This window comes from Archocentrus centrarchus, chromosome 12, assembly GCF_007364275.1.
Source record: "Archocentrus centrarchus isolate MPI-CPG fArcCen1 chromosome 12, fArcCen1, whole genome shotgun sequence".
NCBI classification, from domain to species: Eukaryota; Metazoa; Chordata; class Actinopteri; order Cichliformes; family Cichlidae; genus Archocentrus; species Archocentrus centrarchus.
The window spans coordinates 10,334,001-10,350,264 of NC_044357.1; the positions used below are offsets into that span (position 1 = coordinate 10,334,001).

Sequence of the window (16,264 nt, forward strand, 5' to 3'; positions counted from 1 at the left end):
ATTGGCTTCTTTTTTTTTTTTTTTTTTTTTTTTTTTTTTTTTTTAACAGGAATGAAGATTTATCTCTCTTTATTGTGAAATTTATTTTGTGAAGGACCGTTGTATTTTAAGTAAACACACACTTGACAGACTGCGATCTCATATATCCACCACGATGCATGTAGCTTGAAATCAGAAAGTCTTAACTGTGATAGTTACTTCATTGACCTCCATTATGCGAGAGGCATCTGAACAGTAACCTGGAATCCTGTCTTTTGCCTGCTGTATTTATTTAACTGTCCATCAGTGAATACTTCATTTGTTTATGTATATTACCTTGTCGTGTTTTCTGAAACACATGTATTTAACTTTCTCTCCTTATTTACATTTTTTTTTTTTTTAGTGTTCACAGTTTGTATTCAGTATGCTCTCCATTTGTGTTAACTGACTAATCAGCTGCCAAAGCTACAGTATAACTGCAGTATGTTTTGCTGTCATGTGTAGCACAGGCTATAGTGTTAAAATAAACACCTTTTTACAAAGTGCCATTTAAAAATATGACTGTGGAGAATGTCTGGAGAGTAAAGTTTGATTTTTGTGAAGATGCTCTTTTGTTAGGAAGCAAGATACATGATGCCCACTATGAGTTCACAAGACAGATGCACTATATTGCCAAAAGTATTTGTCTGCCTTCACAAGCATATGGATTTGTGTGACATCCCATTCTTAATCCATAGGGTTTAATATGATGCCAGTCCACCCTTTGCAGCTACAACAGCCTCAATAAGGTCTCTCTCTCACGAAGAAGAAGCATGATTCATCACTCCAGAGAACACATCTGCACTGCTCTAGAGTCCAGTGGCGGCGTGTTTTACACCACTGCATCTGATGCTTTGCATTGTGCTTGGTGATGTAAGGCTTGGATGCACCTGTTTGGCCATGGAAACCCATTCCATGAAGCTCTCTGTGCACTGTCCTTGAGTTAATCTGAAGGCTACATGAAGTTTGGAGGTCTGCAGCAGTTGACTGCAGAAAGTTGGTGACCTCTGCACACTATGTGCCTCAACATCCGCTGACCCCCGCTTTTTACGTGGCCTACCACTTTATGGCTGAGTTGCTGTTCCATTCCCAATTGCTTCTACTTTATTATAATGCCACTAGTAGTTGACTGTGGAATATTTAATAGCCAGGAAATTTCACAACTGGACTTATTGCACAGGTGGCATCTTATCACTGTACCACACTGGAATTCACTGAAACCCTGAGAGCGACCCATTCTTTCACAAAATAGCAGTCTGCATGCCTTGGTGCTTGATTTATACCCCTGTGGCCATGGAAGTGATTGGAGCACCTGAATCCAATGATGTGGATGGGTGAGTGAATACGTTTGGCAATATAGTGTATATCCTCTAGTCTTGCATGAACACAATCAGACACTACACAGACTTACTAAGGAGATGGCAGGATGAAGAGTGTTTAATGTCAGATCCGACCAAGCTGGATATTTGTGTTACCACACATTAGATTATCTATAAAGCTCAGGACTGTACTATGTATGAAAAATGGCTTAATCTTATCTATTTGTTTTACATCACTGGGTGTTTGATACACACTAACACAGCTTTATAATCTAATTTAGATCTCTGTTGCACACTTGTCAATATTAGTCATTAGTGCTTTATTTTTGAAAAGCCTGAGCTCACGACTTGTTTCATATATTTTGAATTGGCACTTTGCTTTTATGATTCAGTCTTAAAGTACCAATAGCTTATCAGTCATGATTTTTTTTTCATATTTAACAGGTATTCTGTTCTCAACAGTTAACATAAAAGTGATAATATTGAATTAAGAGTCTATATTGGAGAATGGTGTAGACCAGATGTGGAACTTAAGCTACTGGGATGTTGATAGCTGCATATATTCCATTGCAAGTGCACCTCCAAAAAAAAAAAAAAAAAAAAAAAAAGATAAATTGGCATCGCCATAAAGCTTGTCAGCAGATGGAAGTATAAAGTGCTCCATAAACTCCTGGTAGATGTCTGTATGGACTTTGGACTTTATACAAAACACAGTGGACCAACCAACACGGAACCCCAAATCACCACAGACTGTGAAAACTTCCCAACACTTTGGATTCTTTTCCTCTCCGCTCTTCCTCCAGACTCTAAGACCTTGATTTCCAAAGCAAATTTAAAATTTACTTTCATGTGAAAACGTGACTTTAGACCAACAACTGTTCAGTTCAGGTAAGACATTATCTCTGCTTCAGGAGTGACTTGCTATTGGTTCCTAAGTCAGCTGTTCTTGACAATCCTCTCAAGGCTCTCAAAGCTTGTGCACTTTTTCCTACCACACGTTTCCCTTCTTGTCAGCTTGATACAGCACTCCTAGAACAGCCAGCCTTTTCAACAGTGACCTCCTGTGGCTTACCCATCATGCTGAGGGTGTTGATGATGATCATCTCGTCATCTGTCAAGTCAGCAGTCTTCCACATGATTGTGGTTGTTGGTATTTAACTAAACTGTGAGATACACTGTATTTATTCTGTTTGTTTGATTTACTCAAACTGAATAATTTGAGATACTGGATTCTTAAATTTAAAAGAAGCTTTGAAATATTTTACTTTATGTACATGAAATTTTACCTTTTTGTATTTATTTTGAACTTTTTTGAAATACATTAGTATTATTCAAGGTTTAAATGTGGTCACGATATCAAAAGATCATCCTCTTACAGACTGGTTGTGAGGACTAGTATTTTTTTTTTTAATAGATCATTTTCTGATTATACAGACTTCAAACAGAACAAAGCATCACCTCTTTTCACTAAATAATGTAGCTTGTGCATCAGTTAAAAATTCACACAGATATTTAGTGTACACACTCAAGGCTAATGTGTGATCAGAAATCATATGACAAATAGGTGGATGTGTAATACTTTGTGTGTGTGTGCACATGCTTTCAACTTATGCTCAATGTCTGCAATGTTGCCTTATGGTGGTGCAATCCCCGCAGTATGGCTACCTTCTCTTATGTGATGCATTTTTTTGTTATTATCAGATTAAATTGGCATGTTACATTTTCTCACCAGGCACCACAGTGGCGTGGTGGTGAGCACTGTTGACTCACAGGTCCTGGGTTTTAATCCACCATCTGGCCAGGGTCTTTCTGTGTGGAGTTTGCATGTTCTCCCTGTGTTTGCGTGGGTTTTGTCCAGGTACTCTGGCTTCCTGCCACAGTCCAAAGACATGCAGTTAGTGGGGTTAGGTTAACTGGTGATTCTAAAATGCCCATAGGTGTGAATGTGAGTGTGAATGGTTGGTTGTTTCTCTGTGTTAGTCCTGCTACAGGCTGATGACCTTTCCAGGGTATACCCTGCCTCTCGCCCTATGGCAGCTGGGATAAGGTCCAGCTGCACCTGTGACCCTGAATAAGTGGAAGAAAATGGATGGATGGATGGACGGACATTTATCACCATTCTTTTCACCTCATTTGAAAAGAATCTGTCAGATTAATGGATGATTTTGCCCGTCTGAGAAGGGCGAATAATCGTGGTTACAAAATGGCCACATGGTTAAAACCCATTATGCTTTCTTTATTTAATTCTGCTCCCACCGGGAGGAGGCCCCGTGGTAGACCCAGGACACGCTGGGGAGATTACATCTCTTGGCTGGCCTGAGAAAGCCTTGGGGTCCCTCCGGATGAGCTGGTGGAGGTGGCTGGGGAGAGGGAAGCCTGGGCTTCTCTGCTTAGGCTCCTACCCCCGCGACCCAGCCCCGGATAAGCGGAAGAGAATGGATGGATGAATGGATATTTAATTTTTATCAATGAGCATGCAGTGAAGTGGAAAGTGGCTCTTCATCCTTGTTTATTAATATGAACGTGGTAAGCTGATTCGGCTTCCCTTAAAACCAGCTGCTTGTCGACCAGGTATACCTGAAAAGAGAAGGTAAGTACATGCTTTCATGTGCAATATTACAAATGGAACAGGGCTTTGCTGTCAATGCTTAAATGATCATATCAAGTAAGTGGTATGAAAGTTGTCATCTAATTTGATGCATGGCTGTATTAGTCACAGCGTCGTACCTTTGGAATTGGATATTTTGCTGGCATTGGTGCTTCATCTCTCCCAAAATCAGACAAGGTCCCACATTTTGCCATTCCATCCACCCAAAGGCCTTCATAAAGCTGCCCTTTGTCACAATAGTAGAACTTTCCATGACCATCCTGCTTGCCATCTCGCCAGCTACCTTCATACCAGTTTCCATTTGCTTAAACATGAAGTGGAAACTCAAATTATAACATGACATTCATTATAAAAGCATCAAAATTCACATGTATGTAAAGCAGATTTTCTCTTACAAAATCGAATGATTCCCTCTCCATTATTCTTATCCTTCATCCACTCTCCCTCATAGATGTCTCCATTCGCATAGTACATTCTTCCCCAGCCACTCCGTTGGTCCTCGCTCCACTCCCCCTCATAAACTGCTGAGTTATTGTAAAAGTATGTGCCATACCCCTGATGAGGCAGAAAAAAAACATCACTGACTATACATACCATATGTCTTAAAGTGGTCATGTAAAACATTATGCCAGATACATACATGCTTCCTTCCATCTGTCCATCCACCACAGTACTTCTTCACATACTTCTTTGATCCTGGGAGTAACACGTTGTACGTACCATACCCGTCACGTTTTCCAAATTTCCAGTCTCCATTATAAATGGCACCATGCTTCTTCCAAACCTGAGTTCCCTTGCCTTATTTAAAAAAAAAAAAAGGCAAACATGTGCTTCCCACCAACCCACATGGTACAAACCTTCATGAACCTCAGTAGTTTAGTGGAAGCTAAAAGCAAGCAATATCTCACCATGCTTCTTATTGTTCTGCCACTCCCCTGTGTATTCGTTTCCACAGGGCGAGAAAACTGTGTGCCGCAGTCCACATTTCTGTGTTTTAATGTCCAGTAGCGTTGATGCTGACTGATTAGTTAGAGATCTTTTGAGAAATGGCATGACTGGTGGTAGCTTGATGAAAACTATAAGTATTAAAATGAAATATTAAAAAAAAAAAAACATGGTAGACATGAATGGAAGCTTGTTTCATTTGTTATTTTCTTAATTCCGAGTTATTTTCTCAAAAGCCTGAGTTAGTAAGTCGAAATTTTGAGATGCCTTACTGGAAATTTTAACTCATGAATGACAATTTTGTTTTTGTTTTTATTTTGTTAGTGGTGGAAACAAGCTTCCACACATATGAAGAAGTACATATCAACAAACTCGTATAACTCATACCTTTACACCGCTCTTCCTTCAAGTTTAAATTACTACGTTTTTTATTTAGATTTAAAAACATCACAACACTTTTCCAGTTGTAAATCATTGAAAACTGTCTGTGAATTAGGAAAGTAGCTCCAAGGCCATCTAAGAAAGCTAGTTAAGCTCTAGCTTAGTTAATATCGCAAGTAAAGCAGTAATGTGGAAAAGCAAAGTCCTTTTACCTTTGCGATGTTTTCAAGCGGATGACTTACTGAACTTGTACACTTAAGCCACGCATTTATCAAAGAAATTAGGAAAACATGCTACATGACTAGCATAGCAAAACAGGTTTATATGCTGTATCCTAGCAACAGCAATGTGTACAGTTATTGGTGCCTTATCAATTTAATTAAAAGTCCATTTTAAAATTCGATTTGAATATTCTAGGAAGTTCTCTTTAATCCCTATGTATTTTATTTTTATTCATCTGCTGTTAGTTTTTCTTTACTTTTTGGTGGATTCAACTGTAGTTCAACTACGGCGTTTGGTCGTGACGGCGGATGGCGAAGTGCGCATGCTCCGCACAGCACAGTTATAACGCGTCTGAGTGGCCGGAGCTGGAGCATCCCGGGGGTGAAAAGCCTGGTGCGAGAGTGGTCTTCGCCGAATAAGCTGCTACATCGCGATGTCCAAACCGAAGTTTCAGACGGAGTGGGAGGAAATCGACGAGGAATATCAACAGTTACAGGTGACTGAAAACTCTTAAACGAGTACAGTATCATTTCTTCTAGGTTAGTAGGAGTAGCGTGTCGCCGCGGACAGCAGCAGGGGCTACAGTGGTTTGCCTGGCTCTTTCCCATTCGCCATTCATTCTCTGGTCGTCCGCAAACCTAGCACAGACCGAACCAATAACTGCGCTCTTGGCAGCAGTATCCAAGGGATGCAATATTTTTCTCCTCGCGTTTATCATTTCTGACTTTACTGTATTATCACTGTGTTACAGCCGCTAACATTAGCAACAGACTGCTTGTCTTCTTGCGGCTAGGGTGATTCGCTGCTAACGAGCGGCTGCAGTAACTTGGCTGAGCACACAATGCATTGTGGTGCGACTGATTCATGTTAAACCACTGCTACCAAAGTTGAGGTAGAGCTAAAAGTGGTTTCACATATTTGCTCCTGGTTCTTTGACTCGGGTGATTTATGTAGTACTCCTTGGGGACGTCTTCAGCCATTGTGAAATTGACACGCTAGCTCGCGCTAGCTATCGTTGGCTAACTTAAAACAACATGTGAAACAGTGTCGTGCATCTAAAGTCAATGATTGTGGGACACCCCACTGTTTATGCAGTGGGTAACAGCGGAGACGTGGATCTGAGCAGAAACCGCCTCCTGTTCAAACTCAGCTCAGCTTTATTTCTACTACAGCTTTCGTACAGTGTAGTTGCAACTTTAAACAGAGCACATTTTAGATACAGACGATGCATGTAATTCTTGCTAAACTTTTACAACAGTAAAACAATGAACTATAAACAAATGTGTAACCAAATTTAAAACTGTAAAATAAAAATCTAAGAAATGTTTTAGATGGAAACAAATAGTGAGAGCCCCATCAGTAAAAACATGGCTTAAAAGATAAATCCCAAGTTTTCTTCAGAGACTGGGGCCACGGCGACTAAAGATTTAAGAACACATTTTACTTTGTTTTCATGTCTGTCTGAATTTACTTGATCATATGCTCATAGCTGGCTGACCGGTCTATCACATCCTTTTAACAGATCATGTGCACTCCAACATAACTGTGAGAAAATGATCATATGATAAACTGTACAAATAATGCAAACACAATGAACGTGAGGATGAGATCAGCCCTGCTTTTTAATAGTTTCCTGTGATGGTGTGTTTAGCGAGTGAGAGAGTGGGTCTAGGAAGGTGTGCTGCTGCAGAACCATTGGCAAACCATGTGGCTGGGGTATGGCTCATATGTAGGCAATAAACCAAGAGAAAAGGTGTAAGATCAAGTGTCTGAAAGATAACATTTGGGTGATGAGATCAAGGAATCTTGACAAAGGTTCAAGGGAGGGGGTTGAAAGGGTCAGAGCCAAAATGCTACTGAGGGTGGGAAACTGATCACTCATTAACCAAGTCACATGTATTTAAAAATATTTTAATATACATATTCAACAGTACATTCTGCTTACAGGCACTGTTTCACTGAACAACAGGGTATTAAAGGGTCAAAGATTCAGAGAAAAGTGAGTTTCTCAGCATCAGTTTCCAAGGTCTAGTCCAGGAGTTTTTAAATTTATAACATTGACCTCTACAAACTAGTGCAGCACAGTGATGTGGTGGTTAGCACTGCACCTCAGAGCTAGAAGGTCTGGGTTTGAATCCACCTTGGATGTTCTCACCATGTCTGTGTGATTTTCCTCTGGGTACTCTGGTTTCCTCCCGCAGTCCAAAGACATGCTGTTACTGGGGTTAGGTTAATTGGCGATACTAAATTGGTTATAGGTGTGAGTGTGAATGGTTGGTTGTCTCTGTGTTGGCCCTGCGACAGGATGGCGACCTGTACAGGATGTACCCTGCCTCTCGTCCTATGACCCCGCCACCCAGAACTGGATAAGAGGACGGATGGACATCTACAAGCTATTTGAAATGCCATTTGTGCTTCCAAATAGTGTAAACTGTTTATTTTTCTTTCTTTCTTTTTCAGTAGTCGGGGAAATGACTGGCACAGTAGCTGGCAAAAACAGGTCATACTTGACCATCTCGTAGTCTAAACCCCTGACATCACTGCTATAGATACCCCACCCAGATGTTTCTAGATGTGCAAATATTAGAAGGTAGTAATTGGTGACAAATCTTTCAGGCCAGATCACAAGATCATCAATGTGAACTATGGATTCACAAATCCAGACTCAGTCTAATCTTTTTAATGATTTATGATTGGAAAAATTGATGACAGTGCAGCAGACGTCAAGTAAACTGGAATGCGTTTATTTTAATAAAGAATCAGGTTTAATGTTTGTGTTCATACATGAGGGTTTAAACAGCTTTTCCATTGCGGCTGAAAAGAGATGCCAAGAGCTTTCTTCTGTTGTCTCCTGAGCTCTTGTGTTTTTAAGTTTGTGAAAGACTCACGTGGAATAATGTATTTTTACCCTTTCAAACAAGAGTTTAAGAGAATGACACATTTCAGTTGAAGTTAATCTTACAAACACCCACTGACCTTTCTTTGTAATTGTATTGTGATGCTTTTGTGGTCGTCTTTATCTTAAATCATACACAGTTGTGCTTAATCCCCATTTCTGGGTGTCAGCAGAAGGTTCTAACCAGACACACATTTGATTTGTTCACAGGAAACTCACAAAATATACCGACAGAAACTAGAGGAGCTCACAAGTCTTCAAGCAACATGCAGCAGCGCCATCAGTAAACAGAGAAAATCCCTAAAAGACTTAAGGCGCAGTTTAACCAGGTAAGTGTGCATGATGATAAAGGTGCTAAAACAACCAGTTGATGGATTTCCACAACTAAAATGAGCAGTTTTAAATACACCTAATGTTCACTGAGAGTAAGTTGCCATCTAGTTTTGATTTCACTGATGTAAGGAAGTGAGAAAAATATCTTTTCTCATCGAGAGCTGAAGTCGTCTCCCTTTTTTATTTATTTATTTATTTATTTTTTGCTTATGAACCTTTTTATGTTTGCTTTACAGGTGTGCACAGACATGTGACGAGAATGAGTTGAAACTAATAGCTGACATCAAAACCCAAATAAAAGACAAAGAAAATATTTTCTTTGACATGGAAGCATATTTGCCAAAGAAGAATGGGTGGGTGCTATTTTGTGTCAGTGAGAGAGCTGCTACAACATGGTAAAACCAGTAAGGATGCTTTATTTTATTAATTGGTGTGTTTTTTTGTTTTTTGTTTTTTTTTGGTTTGTTTTTTTGTTTTCAGACTGTACTTGAGTTTGGTCCTGGGCAACGTGAATGTAACGCTTCTCAGCAACCAGGCAAAGTACGCGTCGCTTCTTATCCTCGAAAGCAGCTTTAAACTGTGGTTTTTACGTCAGTCTCTCTTCATCTTTCTTCTGTTTTTCTCACAGATTTGCCTACAAAGACGAGTATGAGAAGTTCAAGCTTTACATGACAATAATCCTGATGTTTGGAGCAATAACCTGCCTCTTCTTTCTAAAGTGTCGGTGAGATAACCCCCCCCCCCAAAAGCATGACTTCTGTTGTTGAGATTTTACTAAGGAGTGGCTCCTTATTTGACATTTTCTGCCTTGTTCAGAGTCACCGATGAGATTTTCAACTTTCTGTTGGTGTGGTACTTCTGCACATTGACCATAAGGGAAAGCATCCTCATAAGCAATGGCTCCAGGTGTGTTGTGACATCAGCAAATTTATTGTTAATGGTTTATTTTTAAATTGGAGCACATGCAAGATTTTATTTTATTTTTTTCCATTTGCCTATGAAGGATATTTATTTGGAAAATGTGTCAAGTTCTTCTTTTTGCTTTTCAGGATCAAAGGGTGGTGGGTGTCTCACCATTATGTCTCCACCTTCTTGTCAGGTGTTATGTTGACCTGGTGAGATATTATCTTTTTGATTTAATGGTGGTATATTGATTCAGCATCATGCTTTTTTGGAAACATGAATGAATTTGTCTTGTCTTTTTTATCTTAGGCCAGAAGGACCTATGTATCAGATGTTCAGGAGCCAGTTTCTTGCCTTCTCCATCTATCAAAGTAAGAAAGATGAATCCATTTACTCAGCTTGGTGCAAAACCAGTGTTTGGTTATTTTGCATTTAGACTCTCTGGCCACTTTATTAAATACACTTGCTAGAAGCACCTTGTACCCCGTTGCCTTCAGAACTGCCTTAACTCTTCATGGCACAGATTCAGTAAGGTGTTAGAAATGTTCCTCAAAGATTTTCATCCATATTGACTTGATGGCATCACGCAGTTGCTGCAGATATGTCGATTACACATCCAAGATATGAATCTCCCGTTCCACCACATCCTAAAGGTGCTCTATGGCAGCGTACCCCAACTTTTTTTGGTGCCACAGACCGGTTTAATGTCAGTCAGTATTTTCCTGGGCTGGCCTTTAAGGTGTGATGGATAAATGTAACAAAATTAATAACACGACTGACATATAAACGTATATTTTCTAAATATAATAAATGTGAATCCGCTCTGTACTCGTATGCAACTTTATCAGCAGCGTCCTCGTAACGTGAGCAACATCCTCTCTACCCCCAGCACTCTCTGGTCGCCATGGTAATGTTTAAATATGCCTTCAAAATAAGATATACCGCAAAAACAAATATAAAGTGCATGAAAAATACAAGTCACCATAATGCTGAATCAGTGTGAGCCTCACTGCTATCCACTGTGTTGCTAAACATTGGCATTATGTAGGGAACTAGTGAAGCCTGTGGGTTTAATTTCAGCGGTAACGTATCACGTAACCGAGACAAGCATCTAGATGTGTCCAGTGAGTCACAGACAGATGTAGCAGAGAGAAGCCAGCCATTTTTCAAAATAAAACATCGTGCAGACTTGGATAATAAACTGGATATAATGTAAGTTATTTATTCTTTCAGTGCGGCCCACGTACCAGTCCACAGCCCGGGGGTTGGGGACCTCTGCTTTATGGGACTGAGATCTGGTGACTGCAGGTCATTTGAGTGCAGTGAACTCATTTTCATGTTCAAGAAGTCAGTATGAGATGTTCTGAGCTTTGTGGCTTGCCACAAAGCACACACAATGTACTATCAGAGCGCATACAGTGTACCATCAAAACATGGGTACACTGTGCTGCTGCTGCAGCAGCACACCTGTCATTTAAGAACAGGAAACTGAGGCTGCAATTCACACAGGCTCACCATAAATGGACAATAGAACAACTTTGCCTGGTCTGATGAGTCTTAATTTCTGTTGTGACAGATAATGTCAGATTCTGACTAACACGAAAGCATGGATTCATCGTGCCTTGCATCAACACTTTAGGCTGCTGCTGTAGCTCTTCTCCACACCTTGGTTGTAATAAGTGGCTGTTTGAGTTACTTTAGCCTAAGCAAGCTGGCTATTCTTCTCTGACCTCAGGCATCAACAGGACATTTTCCCCCAGAGAACTGCTACTCGCGATTTTCTTTTTCTGACCAGTCACTGTAAACTCTAGAGATGGTTGTGTGGCATAAAATCTCAGATCAGCAGTTTCCTAAATACTCACACAAGCCTGTGTGGCACCATCTTCAGAGTCACTTAAATCAGCGTTCTTCTCTGTTCTGGATATTTGCATAGACGAGCAGTTGGACAGGTGTACCTAATAAAGTGACCAGTGAGTGTATGTGGCTTCTGAGGTTTGAGATAAGGGTTGATGTTTTATTACATTAGAAATGCAATTTTCAGTGTGTGTGTGTGTGGTTGGGAACATTTATCATTTTTAACTCTACTACCCGTCCTGCAAATCAATAAAAAAATAAATTAAAATCCATTTTACTTTTCTCCTTATGGTTAGGGTTGGTGCTAGGGTTGACTTTTGCATTTCACAGGATTTTCTGTTGACATTGGTCAAACATTGCCACACTTCATGGCATTTGACTCACAATGCTGTCACAGTTGCAAATAAATGGCTACCAACCTCAGTAGTTGGAGACATCAGCTGTGTCTTTATATTCTTATATTTAATATATTTTCTATGTAGACTGTTTCCTGGAGACAGGGCTGCAGCAAATTTGTGGAAACACCCTAAAAATTTCACATTGTCTGAGAAATGGGGGGGGCAGTAACTGAAGCAGCAGATTGTCAGACTAAGAGCTTTTATTTTGTGTGTGATACTTAATGGATGAGAATACTCGTACATGAACTCCTGTCTTTAAGCTAATCAGTTCATGAGCCTTTTTCCTTGAAGAGAGAAGATACACTTGAGCGTAAGGTGTAAAATCACTGTTTTTAACCTTAAAAAAAAGAGATTCTGGAAGTCAAAGGTCTAATTGAGGATCCAGAAGGGGGGAAAAACAAACTTAAGATGTTTCCACTACTTCTTTTCCTCGAATGTTCCCGTGTCAGATGCTGATATGTTGTGACACCATGGTGTGATGCTACACCAGTGCCAAAAGAGGTCACGGTCAGGTCCCCTACAAAACCAAATTAGTTGCATAACACACACACACACACACACACACACACACACACACACACACACACACACACACACACACACACACACACCAAAAAAGTAGCCCTTTGAATGACTAAATCTTTTGACTGAGGATGGGGCTAACTGATGAGAGCGGCATTGCAAAGATGTCCTGGGTACCTCTGCTCTTTGCTTAAATTTAAATAAAGTATTTAGAGACACAGTATCTCATGTTAACAAAGTTGGCAAAACTGGATTTGAATACTTTGCTTCCTACAAAGGGAATGTAAAGGTTTTATTTAACCATGTTGGAAAGGGATGTTGGGTTGCGGCTGCTTCATCAACAGTTGTAAAACAGTTTTATAGAAATGTCTCCACCAGAGCGTAGAAGGGAAGTCACATCACACACTGGTGGTTACGCTCATTGTTAAGTGTATCACATGAAGACTCATGATGTGTCAGCTCTGTGACTGGTGTGCTCTGGTCAGGGTTTTAACTCCAGAGTTTGAATGGATGTTCATTTAAAATAAATCCCTCTCTAAGAGATTCACACTAATGTGGAGCTTTTTTTTGTTTTGAGCAGCACTTCACTTGGAGAGCTGCAGTTTGTGGATTATAATTGTTGCTGTAATTGCTTTAAAGTGGGGACTTTTTTTTATTTTTAAATCCAGTTTTATTTTTCTTAATGTTGACTGTAATGTGCAGCAGTCAGTAATTTTATTTATTTGCCCTCTTTTTTTTTTTTTGTCCCTCCAGGCTTTGTTCAGTTCCTCCAGTACTACTACCAGAGCGGCTGCTTGTACAGGCTGCGAGCTTTGGGAGAGAGAAATCAGCTGGACCTCACAGTGGGTAAGCTATTTTTGATGATGGCCATTTCAGTCATTTGCGCCATCTGCAACGCCATGTCTGAGGGGGGGGGGAAATGGGGTAAAGGTGAGAGATGGAGACAGTTGTTAACATCAGCGTGCAGGGTCACAGATGTCCCAACACACTGGAGCACAGATGACACACATTTGCTTCTTTAAACAACTCCAATGACAAATTGAGCAAAGAAACCAGAATAAGTACGCATCAGTCACTTGTGTCGTATCCTGTGTCACTTTTTTTTGTCTCTGCAGAGGGATTTCAGTCCTGGATGTGGAGGGGACTCACATTTCTTTTGCCTTTTCTATTTTTCGGCCATGTAAGTTTTCATGCCCCCCCCACACACACACACACACACACACTTGTGTCAAATATAAAACTACTATTATTGCTTGATCACACATTCAAGTATGTTACTCAGGCCTCTCCGGGCATCAGATATTTCCTTTTTTGATCTGTATTAAAAGCATAAAATGACGGACCAAAGAAGAAAAATCACTTGTGCCATCTGAAATGTGCAGCAAGATTATGAAAGATGATGCCATCTCTTCTTTCACAGTTTTGGCAGCTGTACAACTCGGTGACCCTGTTCCGCTTGGCAGGCCATGAGGATTGTAAGGAGTGGCAGGTAAGGATCGCAGTGGCAGGTTTGGATGTCAAACAAGCATGTTGCAGCAGAGCAGCAGAGCTCAAGGTTGTTTTGGTTTAAGAGGGAAATGTTTGAAAGGCTTCTTGTGGAATTGATTTGTACGTTCTTCATGTATGTTTGGTAGCACTGTCCTTTTTTTTATTTAAAGTTAACATTTGGGATCGTATTCAGAGCAGCAGGGATTGGAGTGGAGTTCTTGATTTCTAATAGTGCTGTGAAGCAGCTTTTCAATGAAGGCACCCCCACCCCCATTTGGTTTGAACCAGCAAAAGTTGAAAAGAAAGGATTGGCTGCTGTTGAACTGCTTAAAAACTAAAAAATTTCAGCTTTGCAGATATTTGGAGAGAGGAGCTGCACACAGCACAGTTTCAGGGATTTTAACAATGTGCACCAATTTAGTTTATTTTCAAGAAAATTCAGAAAGTATAAAATAGCAGGCATGCAGATGGAGGTTTATTCTGTAGGGTTTAATTATTGTATTTCCTTCCTCTTCAGTTTCCCTTTAACTTTTATAGTGATGAGCTTCTAAAGGGGCTTTCACACAGGACACTGCGTGCTCTACACTTGCTGCTTTATTTGGTGCGCTGTCTGAGGAAGCTGTGGAGGACAGCAAAGTGGGTAGAGTTTTTAAAACTAATACTGGCAAGATTTTTAAAAATTATTATTAAATTCTGTATGAGAACTGTAGCTCTTTTCCTCATTGCCTTAATTAAGAAGCTTTAGTACAGCTGCTGGCCTCTTCATTAGTTACACCTTTGTTAGTACAGAGTTGGACCCCTCAGGGTTCTAGCCAGCGGTTGATCGCTAACTGGATGTAAGGTAGGATGGAGCCATACTTTCATGTTGTTCATGCCAAATTCTGACCCTGCCATCAGAGACCCATCAGACCAGGCAGTGTTGTTCCAGTTTTTATTGTCCAGTATTGATAAGCTCATGTGAAGTGCCTTCAGTTTCCTGTTCTTGGCTGACAGGAGTGGCAGTCGGTGTGGTCTTCTGCTGCTGTAGCGCATCTGCTTCACGTTTCCATGTGTTGTGCTCTTCTGCATACCTTAGCTGTAACAAATGATTATGAGTTACTGTTGTCTTCCTATCACTCAAAGTAGGTCGGCCATTTTTTTTCCTCTGACCTCTGGCAGCAGCGAGAACTGCCGCTCACTCGATATATTCTCTTTTTCAGACAGTTCTCTGCGAACTGTAGAGATGGTTGCGCAGGAAGTAGTTCAGCAGTTTCTGAAACACTCAGATCAGGCCATCTGGCACCAACAATTATGCCACGCTCAGGGTCGCCTAAAATCTTTGATCGTGCTGTGCCTGCACTTTCCTCAGCACGGCAGCAAACTGTCAGCATGCACAACAAGTGTTTGGATATAATGTGTTTTTGAGCAATCAGCTCATTTTTGTGTCCTGTGTGAAAGGCCCAAAACTGCACATGCTACTACTTGTATTGAAATCTAATCTTTTTTTCTTCTTTTTTTTCCCTTTCAGGTATTTATGTTGGCACTAACATTTCTTGTCCTTTTCCTGGGAAATTTTCTCACCACATTAAAAGTCGTCCACCAAAAAATTCAGAAAAACCAGGAGAAGGTCAAAAAAACTGACTGAGAACAACCTCAACAAGGCACCACAAACGGCCAGTATTTTTGAAGCAACACGCACAATCGCTTGACGGACTGAGCAGAGTGTGATCAGGCCGAGAGGCGACGAAGCTGAAGCCACTGTTCTCTCTGACTTTGCTGCAGCAGTGTCCGGCCAAAGTTTCCCACAAACACGTTTTACATATGTATGACTGTGAGTTGACCATTTTGGCACAGAACAAGTGATGTTCACTGTGTGTGTGTGTGTGTGTGTGTGTGTGTGTGGATGTGATCTGTTTTTTGTTTTTGTTTTTTGGGGGGTGTTCGTGCGTGAACCTTATCAGAGAACCTCTGTTCAGATCATATGCAAATAAACGAGGGAAGGTAGCATCATTTCATAGAACAGAAAATGGTTTGCCTTTGAAGACCTAATGTCTGTCGTGTACATACTGTCGAGTAATAATGAACAAACTGTCTCCAGCTTCAACAAAATTGTTCGAAGCTGAACTTTTTATACGTCTCATCTCCCTGTTGTGTGATTTCACTGCTAGTATTTTTACTAGATTTTAGGTCATGAAAAAGTCAAGCATAGGTCCACAACTTTAAAAACAAACATACAGCTGATACTTGATGTTTAACATTACCTTCAGTCTCATAACAAACACCTCTGGTGTACTGATTTGTGTTTTTGTTTTTCTTGTCCTTACTGTTACTTTTTGTTTCCAGATGATTTTGGGACTACAGAGGGAGTGCTACACTGTTTTGTCCTTTTTAAAAGCAG

General features: G+C 40.4%; 2 protein-coding genes across 3 annotated transcripts; one reads left to right on the top strand and one right to left on the bottom strand.

The window, feature by feature from the left end:
• Window positions 1-3,765: 3,765 nt before the first annotated feature.
• morn3 (MORN repeat containing 3) lies at window positions 3,766-5,772 on the bottom strand. Of its 2 annotated transcripts, none has more exons than XM_030742164.1 (6): window positions 5,484-5,772; window positions 4,854-5,021; window positions 4,586-4,743; window positions 4,341-4,500; window positions 4,065-4,249; window positions 3,766-3,914 (listed from the first exon to the last, which is right to left on the bottom strand). In XM_030742164.1, the coding sequence occupies exons 2-6, from the start codon at window positions 4,996-4,998 to the stop codon at window positions 3,837-3,839; spliced, it is 726 nt and encodes a 241-aa protein (XP_030598024.1). In that variant the 5' UTR covers window positions 4,999-5,021; window positions 5,484-5,772; the 3' UTR covers window positions 3,766-3,836. The 2 variants fall into 2 exon arrangements, with proteins under 2 accessions (XP_030598024.1, XP_030598025.1); XM_030742165.1 differs by lacking the exon at window positions 5,484-5,772 and adding an exon at window positions 5,278-5,288.
• On the top strand, window positions 5,659-16,148 carry tmem120b (transmembrane protein 120B). Its single transcript, XM_030742163.1, has 12 exons — window positions 5,659-5,989; window positions 8,600-8,718; window positions 8,959-9,075; window positions 9,203-9,262; window positions 9,351-9,446; window positions 9,539-9,628; window positions 9,772-9,837; window positions 9,935-9,996; window positions 13,153-13,245; window positions 13,515-13,579; window positions 13,820-13,888; window positions 15,395-16,148. Exons 1-12 carry the CDS (start codon window positions 5,927-5,929, stop codon window positions 15,509-15,511), a joined length of 1,017 nt encoding a protein of 338 aa, XP_030598023.1. The 5' UTR covers window positions 5,659-5,926; the 3' UTR covers window positions 15,512-16,148.
• The last annotated feature ends 116 nt before the right edge of the window (window positions 16,149-16,264 follow it).